The 12959-nt window shown below is 35.2% G+C and overlaps 1 protein-coding gene across 1 annotated transcript in view; it reads right to left on the bottom strand.

The window, feature by feature from the left end:
• The window catches only part of ADAMTS19 (ADAM metallopeptidase with thrombospondin type 1 motif 19), a 274154-nt gene that overhangs the window by 208965 nt on the left and 52230 nt on the right, over positions 1-12959 (bottom strand). Inside the window, exon 3 of the mRNA XM_037802030.1 lies at positions 9238-9403. Coding sequence (XP_037657958.1) covers positions 9238-9403 — 166 coding nt within the window. The remainder of the gene's footprint in view (positions 1-9237; positions 9404-12959) is intronic.

Below are 12959 nucleotides of genomic sequence, written 5' to 3'. Positions count from 1 at the left end.
TAGATGCCCCTAATTACTAAATCATTGTGAATGCTTATACTATATTTGGCTTGCATTCCATTTGGATCATGTAAAAATTATGACCTTAGGGCAATTAAGGTTTCTCAAACAGGGCCAAATAAAAGCAGTAATTGTAAATAAAAATATTTATAAATTTGACTACATAAAAATTAAGAACTTCTGTTAATCAAAACATGCCACTAACAGAGTGAAAATCATGCCACAAAGAAGGAGAAAGTATTTGCAATACTTTTCCAGAATAAAGAACTACTTTGAATCAATCACAAGTAACCCTGTGGGCAAAATGGGCAAAGCATTTGGATGTTTCTCACAAAAAGAATATCCAAATGGATAATTAGCATATGAGAAAGTACTCAATATCATTAGTATTTTGGGAAATGCAAATTAAATCTACAATAAACTAAATGAATTATAACCCCAAGAATGGCTAAAATTAAAGAGACTGGCTATACCAAGAATCAGTGAGAATGTGGGGACAAGTAGAAGTCTCATACACTACTGCTGGGTATCTAAATTGCAGTAAACACTTTGAAAAACTGGTTAACAGTGTCTACTGAAGCGGAACATACACAAACCGAATGACCAAAAATTTTGCTCTTAGCAACCATCAGAAATGCAACATTTGCGTATCAAATGACACAAATTTTTCACAGAAGCACTATTCTTAGTAGCCTAAATGACCAACAGTCTTATAATAGATGAAGAACTTGTTCCCTACTCATAAATGGAATACTATACAGAAATAAAAATGAGCCAACTATTGTAACATGCAAAAATATGGATGAATTTCAAAAACATTGAGTTGAAAAAAGAATCCAATTACAAAAGAATATACAGTGTATGATTCCTTTCATAGAAAGATCAAAAACTTGGAAAACTAATACATGGTGTTAGAAGTCAGGATAATGAATATCTTGGAGAAGAGAAGTTAGTGCCTAGGAGATGGTAAAGGGGTACACTTCTGGGGCTGGAATTTTCTGCATTCTGATCTGGGTAGTAGCTGCATGGTTATGTTCATTTGGCGAAAATTCAGCAGTTGAATACATCATTGGTGTACCTTCCTGTATGTATGTTGAGCTTCAATAATGAATTTACAGTTTTAACAGCCTTATTTATATAACATAAAATGCAGTGATTTTAAGTGTACAATTCAATTAGCTTTAAGAAATTTACACACTTGTGCAACCATCAACACAATCCATTGTTAGGTCAGCTATCATTTGTCCCTCTCCTTGCCATCTATCAAAATTTTGTTGATGTCTCTCAATTTCTGTCATCTTTCCAAATTTGTCATACTCTTTTATATTTCTTTACTGTAATTTCAGTGGAGTCTCTGGAAGTGGAGAGATAAACATGCATTCAATTAGTGATGTTTTCCTGGAAATCTCTAACTTTGTTTTAAACTCATGGATAAGTATTCTCATAAATCTTGTTCATCTTCTTGGCTTCAGATAAATTCATTTACTTAAGTCTTGCTCCAGGTGCTGTGACTTTGGCTTGCCAATTCAATTCAATTTTATTATATTTTGCTAAACACCTATTCCACCTTGCTTGACACTTGAACATCTTTACGTGGTTCCAGGATTAATTTATCTCTTGGATTCTTAACCTGCTAGTTATTTTCTATTATGACTGGTAGGTCCAATTAACTCTCCTCTGAGATCTAACATGAATTAGACTCCACCAGTATTGCTGTAAATTTCCCTGGTCTCAGATATACTGTAATCTACTGTTTCTCATTTTTCTACTCCTGACATAGATTAAAATCTATTAACCAACAAAGTTTTACCCAAATATCAAATACAGTCTGTCAGCCCAGTTAACCAAAGTGTTATGAAAAGAAATGCAAATGTTATTTTTATTGAAAATAAGCATTATATCAAGAAACATAGTAGTACAAAAAGACAAAAAACAACTTACAAGAAGTCCTCTGAAACAGAATCATTATAGGTAAAAGTAAACTTTATGGATCCAGATTTAGTACCAGCAGTTAAACATATCAAAGACCTTGCCAAAAGTCTAAATAAGAAACTGTTTTTATTTGCATCTTGAGATCCATAACAGGAATTAATTTTGCAGTTTTTTTTAATTGTGATTTCAATCCTTCCTACATACATACATATATATATATTAGTAACATATGATATAAACTTTTGATAAATATTGAGTAGGGAACATTCCTACAAGTATATAAAAGAGATATAAAGAAATATATCTTGGCAGGGTCAATACATAATAAACTGATTATGAGAAATTTCAACATATATATCTATTCCTGGAAGCTCTCCAAGATGAATATGTCATTGACCCTGAGAGGAAATGAACAACTCTGAGTAAGTCTATCACTTCACCAAGTGTAACAGTGATGGCTTATCATGACTTTAAATTTCTACCAAGCTAATGAGATTAATATGGATGCATCCAAAAGATAAAAAGTGGTCATCCCCTTCTGCTTGAACATTTTTTCCACATTCTATCTTCTTTTTCTCTCAGTTATCCCTTTTCCATCCCCAGATTCTAGGTAAGATGCTGTAGCAGAGACTACTAATTGTTCAGCATTATCTATTCTCCCTTTCTTTCCTTTAGTAATAGAGCTCCCTCCCCTGCCTCTTAGTTCTAGCTATGTGTGTGGTTGCACATTCATAAGCATTTCTCAGTCTAATGTTCAGCTGGGTGAGACTATGTGAATAAGTACTGAAAAATTGAATATGAGCAGAATAGGTAATGTGCAACTTCTGGGTCACTCTAAAAGAATATTGCTTGGGAGGAGCTAAGATGGCGGCATAGAGAGGAGTGGAAGACTGTTAGCCCCCCCGGAACAATTCATAAATGACCAAAAAACTAGTAAATAACCTGGAATAACTGCAGGGAGACAAACGTGACGGTCCACTCATCATCCACCAACCTGAATTGGAAGGAATGCCCGAGATTGCAGCATAAAATCTGTAAGTAAAACAGACCCGCGCTGAGAGCCGAGAGCCGAGAGCCCCTCCCTCACGGAAGCCTCACAGTGCTAGAGAGCAGCACTCTCTCAGCCCAGCTCCAACTGGCGTTTCAGTGTTAACTGCTCAATACAGACAGCAAATCCTCAACAAGCAGACAGAGGTTTTTGGTGACAACTGACCTTGGGAGAGTCGGAGGACATATCTTTCTCAGGACAGGGAGCCCAGAGGATCAGGTGCTATCTCTGGCTGACGGGTGAACCTGGGAGCTTTTCTGTCCCTTTTTCTCTCTGTGGAGAATAACCTCAGCCGTTTTCAGCCCGCAGAGCTTTGCAGTAAAGACAGCCTCAGCCATTTTAAAATCGCAGCACTTTGACCAGCAGAGTCAGAGAAACAAAGAACTTATTGATAAACAGATGACCTCTCTGGAGGGGGCATAGCTTCCCAAGAGGAAAGGGAGGGGCCCAGCTCTACTGCCTGCCTTTCTGGAACCAGATCCCAAAGCCTGAGGGAGGAGAGCCACAGGCCACACCCTCTTACACCTGCCAGTGACGGGCTGACAGGTGTACCTGCTGGGCAGAAAAGCACAGCAGGCAGAAAAGCAATCCTCTAAGAAAAACCATCAGGGAAACCAGATACTGAATATTTCCTCCTTCTGTGACCTGAGCCTGTTCTCGTCTGGGAAAACCTGATTGGGGTGGCCTGGGAGCTAAGATGCCTAGACAACAGAAAACTACAACCTACACTAAGAAAAATGAAGCTATGGCCCAGACAAAGGAACAAACGTACACTTCAACTGAGATACAGGAATTTAAACAACTAATGCTAAATCAATTCAAAAAGTTTAGAGAAAATTTTGCAAAAGAGATAGAGGCTGTAAAGAGAACACTGGGCATACATAAAGCAGAAATCGAAAGTTCAAAAAATCAACTAGTAGAATCTATGGAAATGAAAGGCACAGCACAAGAGATGAAAGACACAATGGAAACATACAACAGCAGACATCAAGAGGCAGAAGAAAACACTCAAGAACGGGAGAACAAAACACCTGAAAGCCTACACACAAAGGAACAGATGCAGAAAAGAATGAAAAAAAATATGAGCAACGTCTCCAGGAACTTAAAGATGAAACAAAGTATAAGAATGTACATATCACTGGTGTCCCAGAAGGAGAAGAGAAGGGAAAAGGGGCAGAGGCAATAATAGAAGAAATAATCAATGAAAATTTCCCATCTCTTATGAAAGACATAAAATTACAGATCCAAGAAGCACAGCATACCCCAAACAGAATAGATGTGAATAGGCCTACGCCAAGACACTTAATAATCAGATTATCAAATGTCAAAGATAAAGAGAGAATCCTGAAAGCAGCAAGAGAAAAGCAATCCATCACATACAAAGGAAGCTTAGTAAGACTATGTGTGGATCTCTCAGCAGACACCATGGAGGCAAGAAGGAAGTGGTGTGATATATTTAAGATACTGAAAAAGAAAAACCACCAACCAAGAATCCTATATCCAGCAAAGCTGTCCTTCAAATATGAGGGAGAGCTCAAAATATTTTCTAACAGACTTTGTGAACAAGACACCCGCCCTACAGGAAATACTCAAGGGATCACTACAGAGTGATAGGAGAAGACAGGAGTACATGGTTTGGAACACAATTTTGGGAGATGGTAGCATAGCAATGTAAGTACACTGAACAAAGATAACTATGAATACAGTTGAGAGAGGAAGGTTGGGAGCATGTGAGACACCAGAAGAAAGGAGGAAAGATAAGGACTGGGACTGTGTAACTTGGTGAAATCTAGAGTGTTCAACAATTGTGATAAAATGTACAAATATGTTCTTTTACAAGGGAGAACAAGCAAATGTCAACCTTGCAAGGTGTTAAAAATGGGGAGGCACTGGGGGAAGGATGCAATCAGCATAAACTAGAGACTGTAACTAACAGAATCATTGTATTATGCTTCCTTTAATGTAACAAAGGCGATATACCAAGGTAAATGCAGATAAGAGGGGAGGATAGGGGAAGCATGCTAGACACTTGACATTGGTGGTGTTGTCTGACTCTTTACTCTACTTTGATTTAAGGTTACTTTTCCTTTTGCTACTTCCTAGCTGTCATTTTTTTTCCTCTTTCTTTTGCCTCTCTACCTTCTTTGACTCTCCCTCCTGCCTTGTGGAAGAAATGTAGATACCCTTATATAGATAGTGGTGAAGGTGGTGAACACATAAATATGTGACCCTACAGAGAACCATCGATTGTTTACTTAGGATGGAATGTATGGTGTGTGAACAAAACCATCTTAAAAAAAAAAGAAAATGGGTTGATGACAAAACCTCAAGGGCAATATACTGAGTGAAATAAACCGGACACATAAGGACAAATATTGCAGGGTCTCACTGATAAGAACTAATTATAATATGTAAACTCATAGACATGAAATATAAGGTACTAAGATATAGAACAAGGCTAAAGAATGAGGAGCGGTTGCTTAGTATGAGCAGAATGTTCAACTAGGATGAACTTAAATGTTTGGAAATGAACAGAGGTGTTGGTAGCAAGATGTGAGAATAACCAACAGTGACAAATGGAGCGTGAATGAGGTGGAAAGGGGAAGTTCAGAGTCATATATGTCACCAGAAGGAAAGTTGGAGGTCAAAAGATGGGAATGTATAAAACTGAATCCTGTGGTGGGCAATGTCCATGATTAACTGTACAAATATTAGAAAACTCTTCCACGAACCAGAACAAATGTATGACAATACAACTAGAAGTTAATAATAGATGGTCATATAGGGAAGAAATATATACCTATTGCAAACTATATACTACAGTTAGTAGTATTTCAACATTCTTTCATAAACAGTAACAAACGTATTATACCAACACTACAAGTCAACAATTGAGGGGGGTTGGTTAGGGATATGGGAGGATTCGAGTTTCCTTTTCTTTTTTTTTTTTTTTCTTTTTACATCTTTCACTTTATTTCTTATCTGGAGTAATGAAAAGGTTCTAAAAATTGAACAAAAATTAAGTGCGGTGATGGATGCACAGCTGTATGAAGGTACCAGGGGCAACTGATTGTACACTTTGGATCTTCAGATAATTGTATGGCATCTGAACAATCCCAATAAAAATTAAAAAAAAAAAAAAAAGAATATTGCTTAAAGGGGGGAGTGAAATGAAACAAAATAAAGTTTCAGTGGCTGAGCAATTACAAATGGAGTCAAGAGGTCACTCTGGAGGGCATTCTTATGCGTTATACAGATAACCCTTTTTAGTTTTTAGTGTATTGGAATAGCTAGAAGGAAATACCTGAAACTGTTGAACTACAACTCAGTATCCTTGATTCTTGAAGATGATTGTATAACTATGTAGCTTACATGGTATGACTATGTGATTGTGAAAACCTTGTGGCTTGCACTCCCTTTATCCAGAGTATGGACAGATAAACAGAAAAATGGGAACAAAAATTAATTGAAAAATAGGGTGGGATGGGGCGGGGGTTGGAATGTGTTGGGTATTCTTTTTTACTTCTTTTTTTTCTTCTTATCATTTTTATTCTTTTTGGAGTAAGGAAAATGTTCAAAAAATTGGGGTAATGAATGTACAACTATATGATGGTACTGTGAACAGTTGATTGTACACCATGGATAACTGTATGATATGTGAATGTATCTCAATAAAACTTAATTTAAAAAAGAAAAAGAATATTGCTTGTCTTCTACTTTCTCTCTTTCCTTCACCCCATAGGTTAAAATCCAGACAAAGTGTGGCTCACTAAAGTGGACACTGCAGAAGACAGCACTTTGGGGAGCGGGCAAACAATAAGATATGATAAGATAAAAGGCAAACAATAAGATATAAGATATAAGATATAAGACTAGGCTTGACCTTTTAGGCTCACCTCTCCACTCTCAGAAAGTTAGGTTCCTGTGTCCCGAGTCCATCATAGTTCTTATCCCACTATGATACAGTTGGTGATTTACCAGTATGTCTAAGAAAATAAACTATTCACCTCTTGAAAATAGGTGCTCCCATCCTTGTGAGGTGACTGCCATGCTTATGTTGCAAATAAGATGCTAGGGTTCAGAGGTTAAGGGAATTGCCCGGGAAAACACAGCTGGACCTGAGATTGGAGCTTGGACTTGATCCCAGGGCCTCTGACTCTCAGCCACATGTGCTTTTTGCTCCTCTACATTATCAATTAATAAAAGGAGCCACAAAAAAAGTCACTGTAAAAAAATTAAGATCTCCTTTTGGAAAACATTATAATGTAATCAGTACATATAAACATAATATACCTAAGGCATTAAAATGATGAAACTGAAGAATGCAGGGACCAAATTGATATCAGGCAAATTGTAAGATTCCACTTTGCAAACACAAATACTACAACATTATCCAAAAGAGAATTATGTCATTAATATGTTAATACATAAACCTAAAGTCAGAAAGGAAGAGCTACGGTTTGACACAGTATAAGAAAATGAGTATTTTATTTCATGGATTGACACTTTTTAAATTTTTAAAATTTCTGGACCCTTAAAAAGCATCTGAAAAGTCATCAGGCTGATGATGGCTTGGCACTCCCTACATGCATATGTAAGTCCCTGAACTAAGTAGGTCAACATTAATCTGTAACAGTCATGCCAAAAGCAAAAACACTTCTCAGAAATTTTATGAACAATGTTTGCATAAATATGAATCACGCATTTATGCTTTTTTAGCCCATTAAAATTAAGAATTTTCTAGAAAGCTTTCCTCTATGCATAACGGCATGCAAAGCTTGCTTTGTGTCATCAGTGTACATGAGCAATGAGAACAGCTGGAACTTACTATGGCTCGAAAGTTGGAAAGTGCAGATTTTCAGTGTAACTCAAACAAAGCAATCTCCTTAAATGAACTAAATCCAAGTTGATTTTTTTGTTGTTATATAACACAAAAACTTTCTTGTGCTTGTGCATAATGCTATGACTTATGTTCAGCTGTCTTTATCTCCTTTATATCTACAGCTTTTAGAATAGAGAGAGATGTGTCATATTTAATTGGGCTTAATTGTGAACAGTGAATAGTGTGGCAAAGTGATGAACTCAACCACTTTTGAAGACAATACCAATGCAGAACCATATCAAGAGCTTTCACAAAAGAAAACAGAAAGCCCAGATTAATTTAAAATCTATTCTAAACAGAAACATATTGTAATTCTTCCCGAATCTGAACACCCTAGACAACTGATGATGTGAACATCCTATGGCCTCTGCAAATATTACTTGTTTTCATAACTCATGTACCTAAAACAGGTTCAAATACCATAACCAGTATTAAAACTGATATTTTGGCACTAATTATATGAACACAATTTTAAATCTGCAAGTCCAATTTTAAAGTCCTTAAGTACACCGGAAATTCTTCAACAAAAATCATATTTCCTCAGACTCTAACTGGAAGTATTTTCTCAAATCAGTGAATATTTACTGAGCTGTCTGGAATAGATGCCTACAATTTTTTGCTAAGGAAACCTTTGTTTTCTGAATGTTGGCTATGACTTTCAGATCTTACTTGTGTAACAGAAATCATTCATTTTCCTTACCTTCCTTGGAGATGCCACTGATCCCTGCCTAAAGGAAGTAAGGAAGTACACAAAACAGTCATCTCCCTTATATTTCTGTGAAGATCTGGCAGACAAATAGAGCCAAGGATTTAAGAGTTGGGAATGTTTATGGGTCTCTCAATCCCAGATTTCAGAGACTCTAAAACTGAAAATATTTCTCTGCTTATTTTCACCTCTTAGGTGATGTCTTCTGTGGGTTACAAAATAAAAAGAAAAAAAAAAAGAAGAAGTGGAAGAGGATGCTTCCAGTCAAAGTAAAGAGATATCTATGATGTTCTCATAGAGAAGGACTAAAATAAGCTATGATCTCACAGTATTCAGTTTCAGGGACCTGGAATTCACTTAGTGTCATTTTTATTCCAGGGACTGTTCGCTTTACAAATGAGGCACACTTCACAATTCAAGAAAGGTATGAAACATGCCATAAATTAATCTCTGAAGTCCTTCAGATTTTCTGGTTTTTGGTATTGAGATACAGTGTTGCACAGAAAACCAAAAGAAAGTCTAAAATGGATAAATTCAACTGTCATTAGCCAATGATTTTTCATGAAAGGAGGAGACAAAGATGAGAAAGAGAGAGAGAAGAATGGAATCTTTGAAAGGCTCCAACTCACATTGCATGTTTAGTTAAGTCCTTTCTGGAGAAGGCATTACCTGAAACGACACCACAGTAACGACTGTCAGATGCTGACTTCTCTGTGACTTTTTCCTCCATGGACCTTTTCTGCCTATATACTCGGTGTGGGTGACCTGTTATGGCCATTGTATCATTGAGTGGCTCAATAAATATGAAATCCTCATTGATCTGTATAAATCCCATCTGGAAGACATAACATGAAAAGATATGTAAGAAATAGCATTTAAGGAGACTACTTTCTAAGTTCCCTTATTCACACACATATTCCTCTTTCACATGTGCATGGCCTTCCAGTGAAGCTATTCTAGCAACCCCACTTGTAACTATCATCCATTTTATTACTTAGCCTTTATGTACTTTATTACCCTAGTATAAACTTCATTTAGTTAGTCTTAGCCTGTGTGGGTGGGAGGCTAGATGCCAACAACAGATGCACAGTAAAAATTCTGGAATGTTAAAGGCTCATTTAGGAAGACCCATGGGTCACTTACATGTATACCATGTACAAAAAGAGCTATACAATTTTTAATTGCACACACTACACAGTCTAACTTTTTTGACAATTGTTATCTAATAAAGTAATTCACATAACACATCAAGGCAAATGTAGGAGAAACAGCATTGAAATTAATATATAAAATATTCTTTAAACCTACTTCTAAACACTCTAACAATAAATCAGAGTTAAAATGGAGCATCATTTCTTTAAATAAGTTTCGTTTCATACAGTGCCATGTTTTCTAAAGTCAGCCAACCGTGAACAGAGGGTTAAAACTGTAAAATATACTTATGCTGAATAAAAAGAACATATAACAAGTAGGTACATAGGCTAAGCCTATTAAATTTTTCATTCTTTTTTTAGAATAGAAATTTGCATTTTTTAGGAACGTTTTCTACATGGAAGAATATATGAAAAGATTTTAATGAATTTTTATCATTGTTTGACTATAAATAATACATATAAATGATATATATTTGACTATTTATTGCATGTTAATTCTTTAGTAAATATTTGTGAAGAAATTATTCCCAAAACTCTGCTTTATTCATACCCAATCTGCTAATATCAAAGTTATTAATTCTTTTTGCATCAACTACATACAAATTTTGTGTGGTTCATTTTAATTTGATCCACATGTAAATAGCACAATAGTAATAATTGCTTCTTGAGATATTGTAATTTCACTAAACTGCAAAATTAAGGGAAAAAAATCTACCCACAAAAAAATGCTTATGTCTTCCCCAGAAATAGAGAAGTTTTTAAATTTGTTTTATTAAAATGTACTGCATCTTCTACACAGAAAGACCAGGTGATTGCCTAAGATCTATGTCATTTTATTCTATATAGAATTGGCATTACAAGACAACTTAAGATTAAATCTAAAAATCCTCATTAATTTCATTTTATTGACTATTTATATGACTAATAAAATTCCAAAGAACTAAAACAGGCAGATCCACCCCTCTGTCCCTCTCTCCACCTCCTTACCTCTCTCCTTCTGTCTTTTTCCCTCTCTCTCTGTCTTACACACAAGCAAGCACATATATTTTGCTTCTTTCAAAATATGAAATTAGCTTGACTTCTAATATACATGAAATCCATAAAATTTTCTCTTGAGCCTAATTTGATGGTAAAAAAGGAAATTAAATATAGAGATGTTAAATAATGGTCATTAAAGATGTAGTGTGTCTACACATGGATTGGGATTGATGTTGTCACATTATATATTGTGGATCCAGATTGTGAAAATATAGAAATACTTTACTGTTGTCTTATATATTAGATACACTCAGCATTCAGGGCCACTAATATAACTGAGAGTGTGACTGAAGATTAAGATAACAATCTTCATGGTGCTCAGTGAGAACATCTCAAGCAAACATGCTAGTTTACCTAAATCATACATTTGTATCTTCTGATACAGTCTTTCAACAGCTTATAAATATTGATAGGTTCATAACAATATACCTTATAAAATTTAATTGCATACTATCATACAAATTTTAATGACCAAGAACAGATTCTGGATTTGATTATTTGGGCCCATAATTTACTGGTAGTAACTATGAGAAAGCTACAGCTCCTTTATCTGTACAAATTAATAGCATTATTTGAAGGATTAATTTTTCTAAAAGCACATGTAATGCTCTTATCAGCAATCCTGACACAGCAGAGGTACTCAATAAACGATGTACATTATTTTTATTTTAATAATAAGGATAATCATATTAAATATAAGCAGTCAGTCAAGATGGAATAAACATTTGAGTTTGGACTGATAAACAAAGTCCAGAGAATTAAAGCTTTTTAATCTTTGGTTCCCCATATTTGAACATTAAATATTGTCTGAAATAAAAGGTTGTTCTTTTGTTGTTAGGATTTTGAAACCTCTTCCTAATATAGACTAGTACTTTGTGTCAGGATTTTATCTACAGGCATTTTTAAAAACAAGAAGGCCACTTTCAAAAAGGAAAAACCGTTGGCATAATTATAAGTGGTAACTCATTTGTTCAACACATTTTTACCTTCTGACCACCATGTGCCAGACTCGGTTCACTCTAGGGCATATTTAGCACAGAAGGTCACAATGTGGACCTCCTGAGACCAGAACACTACCCTTAAGCCCAGAACAAGCTCCAGCTTGGCCAGTATCTTGCAAAGTACTGACTTGCAAAAAATCTTGATATTTTCTGTATCCCAACAAATGACTCACTTTTCCCACTAACAAAATGGATCGTTTTATCTGTATGGTGATTTGACAACCCATGTAAGAACATGAACCCCAAATTAACTTTCTTGTCCAAATGCCCCTACACTTGACAATCCACAATTAGGAAGCATTTGCTTTAGTACAAATACTGTCCTCTCAATTTTAGAATGGACAATTTCAAGGAAAGAAAATACGTGAATTAATATGGCACAAGGCATTATTTAAACAAAATACAAAATATGTGTCTTTTTCTCCCAGATTGCTTTTGCATTTTTTTCAAAATGATTTTAACTATATCAAAATATTTCATGCCAATATCTGGAAATAAAATTAAGTTATAATAGTTGTTCCTACCTTATCTTTGCCACCATATACATTTTCTCTTACAGTGAGTGGCATCTGTTCTTTTGTCATTTAAATTTATTCTTTGATTTGACAATTTAGCAAGAATTTCAGTACTTTGCAATTTACCACTACTGATGTGAAAATAAACTCCTAGCTATTTCTTTTCTTATTGGTTCCAATATAGTATTTTTCTTTATTTTGTTGCTTCTGTGCTTCCTAAAACAAGCAACATAGATCTCCATGTAGGTGTACTGACATTGCCACCAACTTATCACAACATGAAATTTGATTTGGTCTAAGTGTAAGGATGTTTATATATTGTACCTTGAATTCACCAAATATAAATTGTTCAGTTTTTCAAATTCAAATTAATTATGGTCTACTGAATAAATGGATTCTAAAGTTACAATCTAAGTCTAACTAAAATAACCTAGATGGAACAGAAAACAATATGACACTCTCCACTTTTGCTCCCACTTCTACCTGGACACTATTTCACTTCCACTGCTCACTTCCTGCTCAATTACATGATTGAGGTATTATAATAATTATCTCAAGTTTTCTCTTTATTATTCTTCCATGCTTCTTTCTTGAAATTTTATTTACCAGAACCTTCATCTTCTAGGAGAACTTTCAGTGGATTTGTTGAAGGTATTTCTGAGGCTCAAATCAACAAGTATTTA

This window comes from Choloepus didactylus, chromosome 13 (assembly GCF_015220235.1).
Source record: "Choloepus didactylus isolate mChoDid1 chromosome 13, mChoDid1.pri, whole genome shotgun sequence".
Taxonomy (NCBI): Eukaryota; Metazoa; Chordata; class Mammalia; order Pilosa; family Megalonychidae; genus Choloepus; species Choloepus didactylus.
Note: the sequence above shows the minus strand (reverse complement) of the source record. Positions and strands in the feature narration are given on the sequence as shown.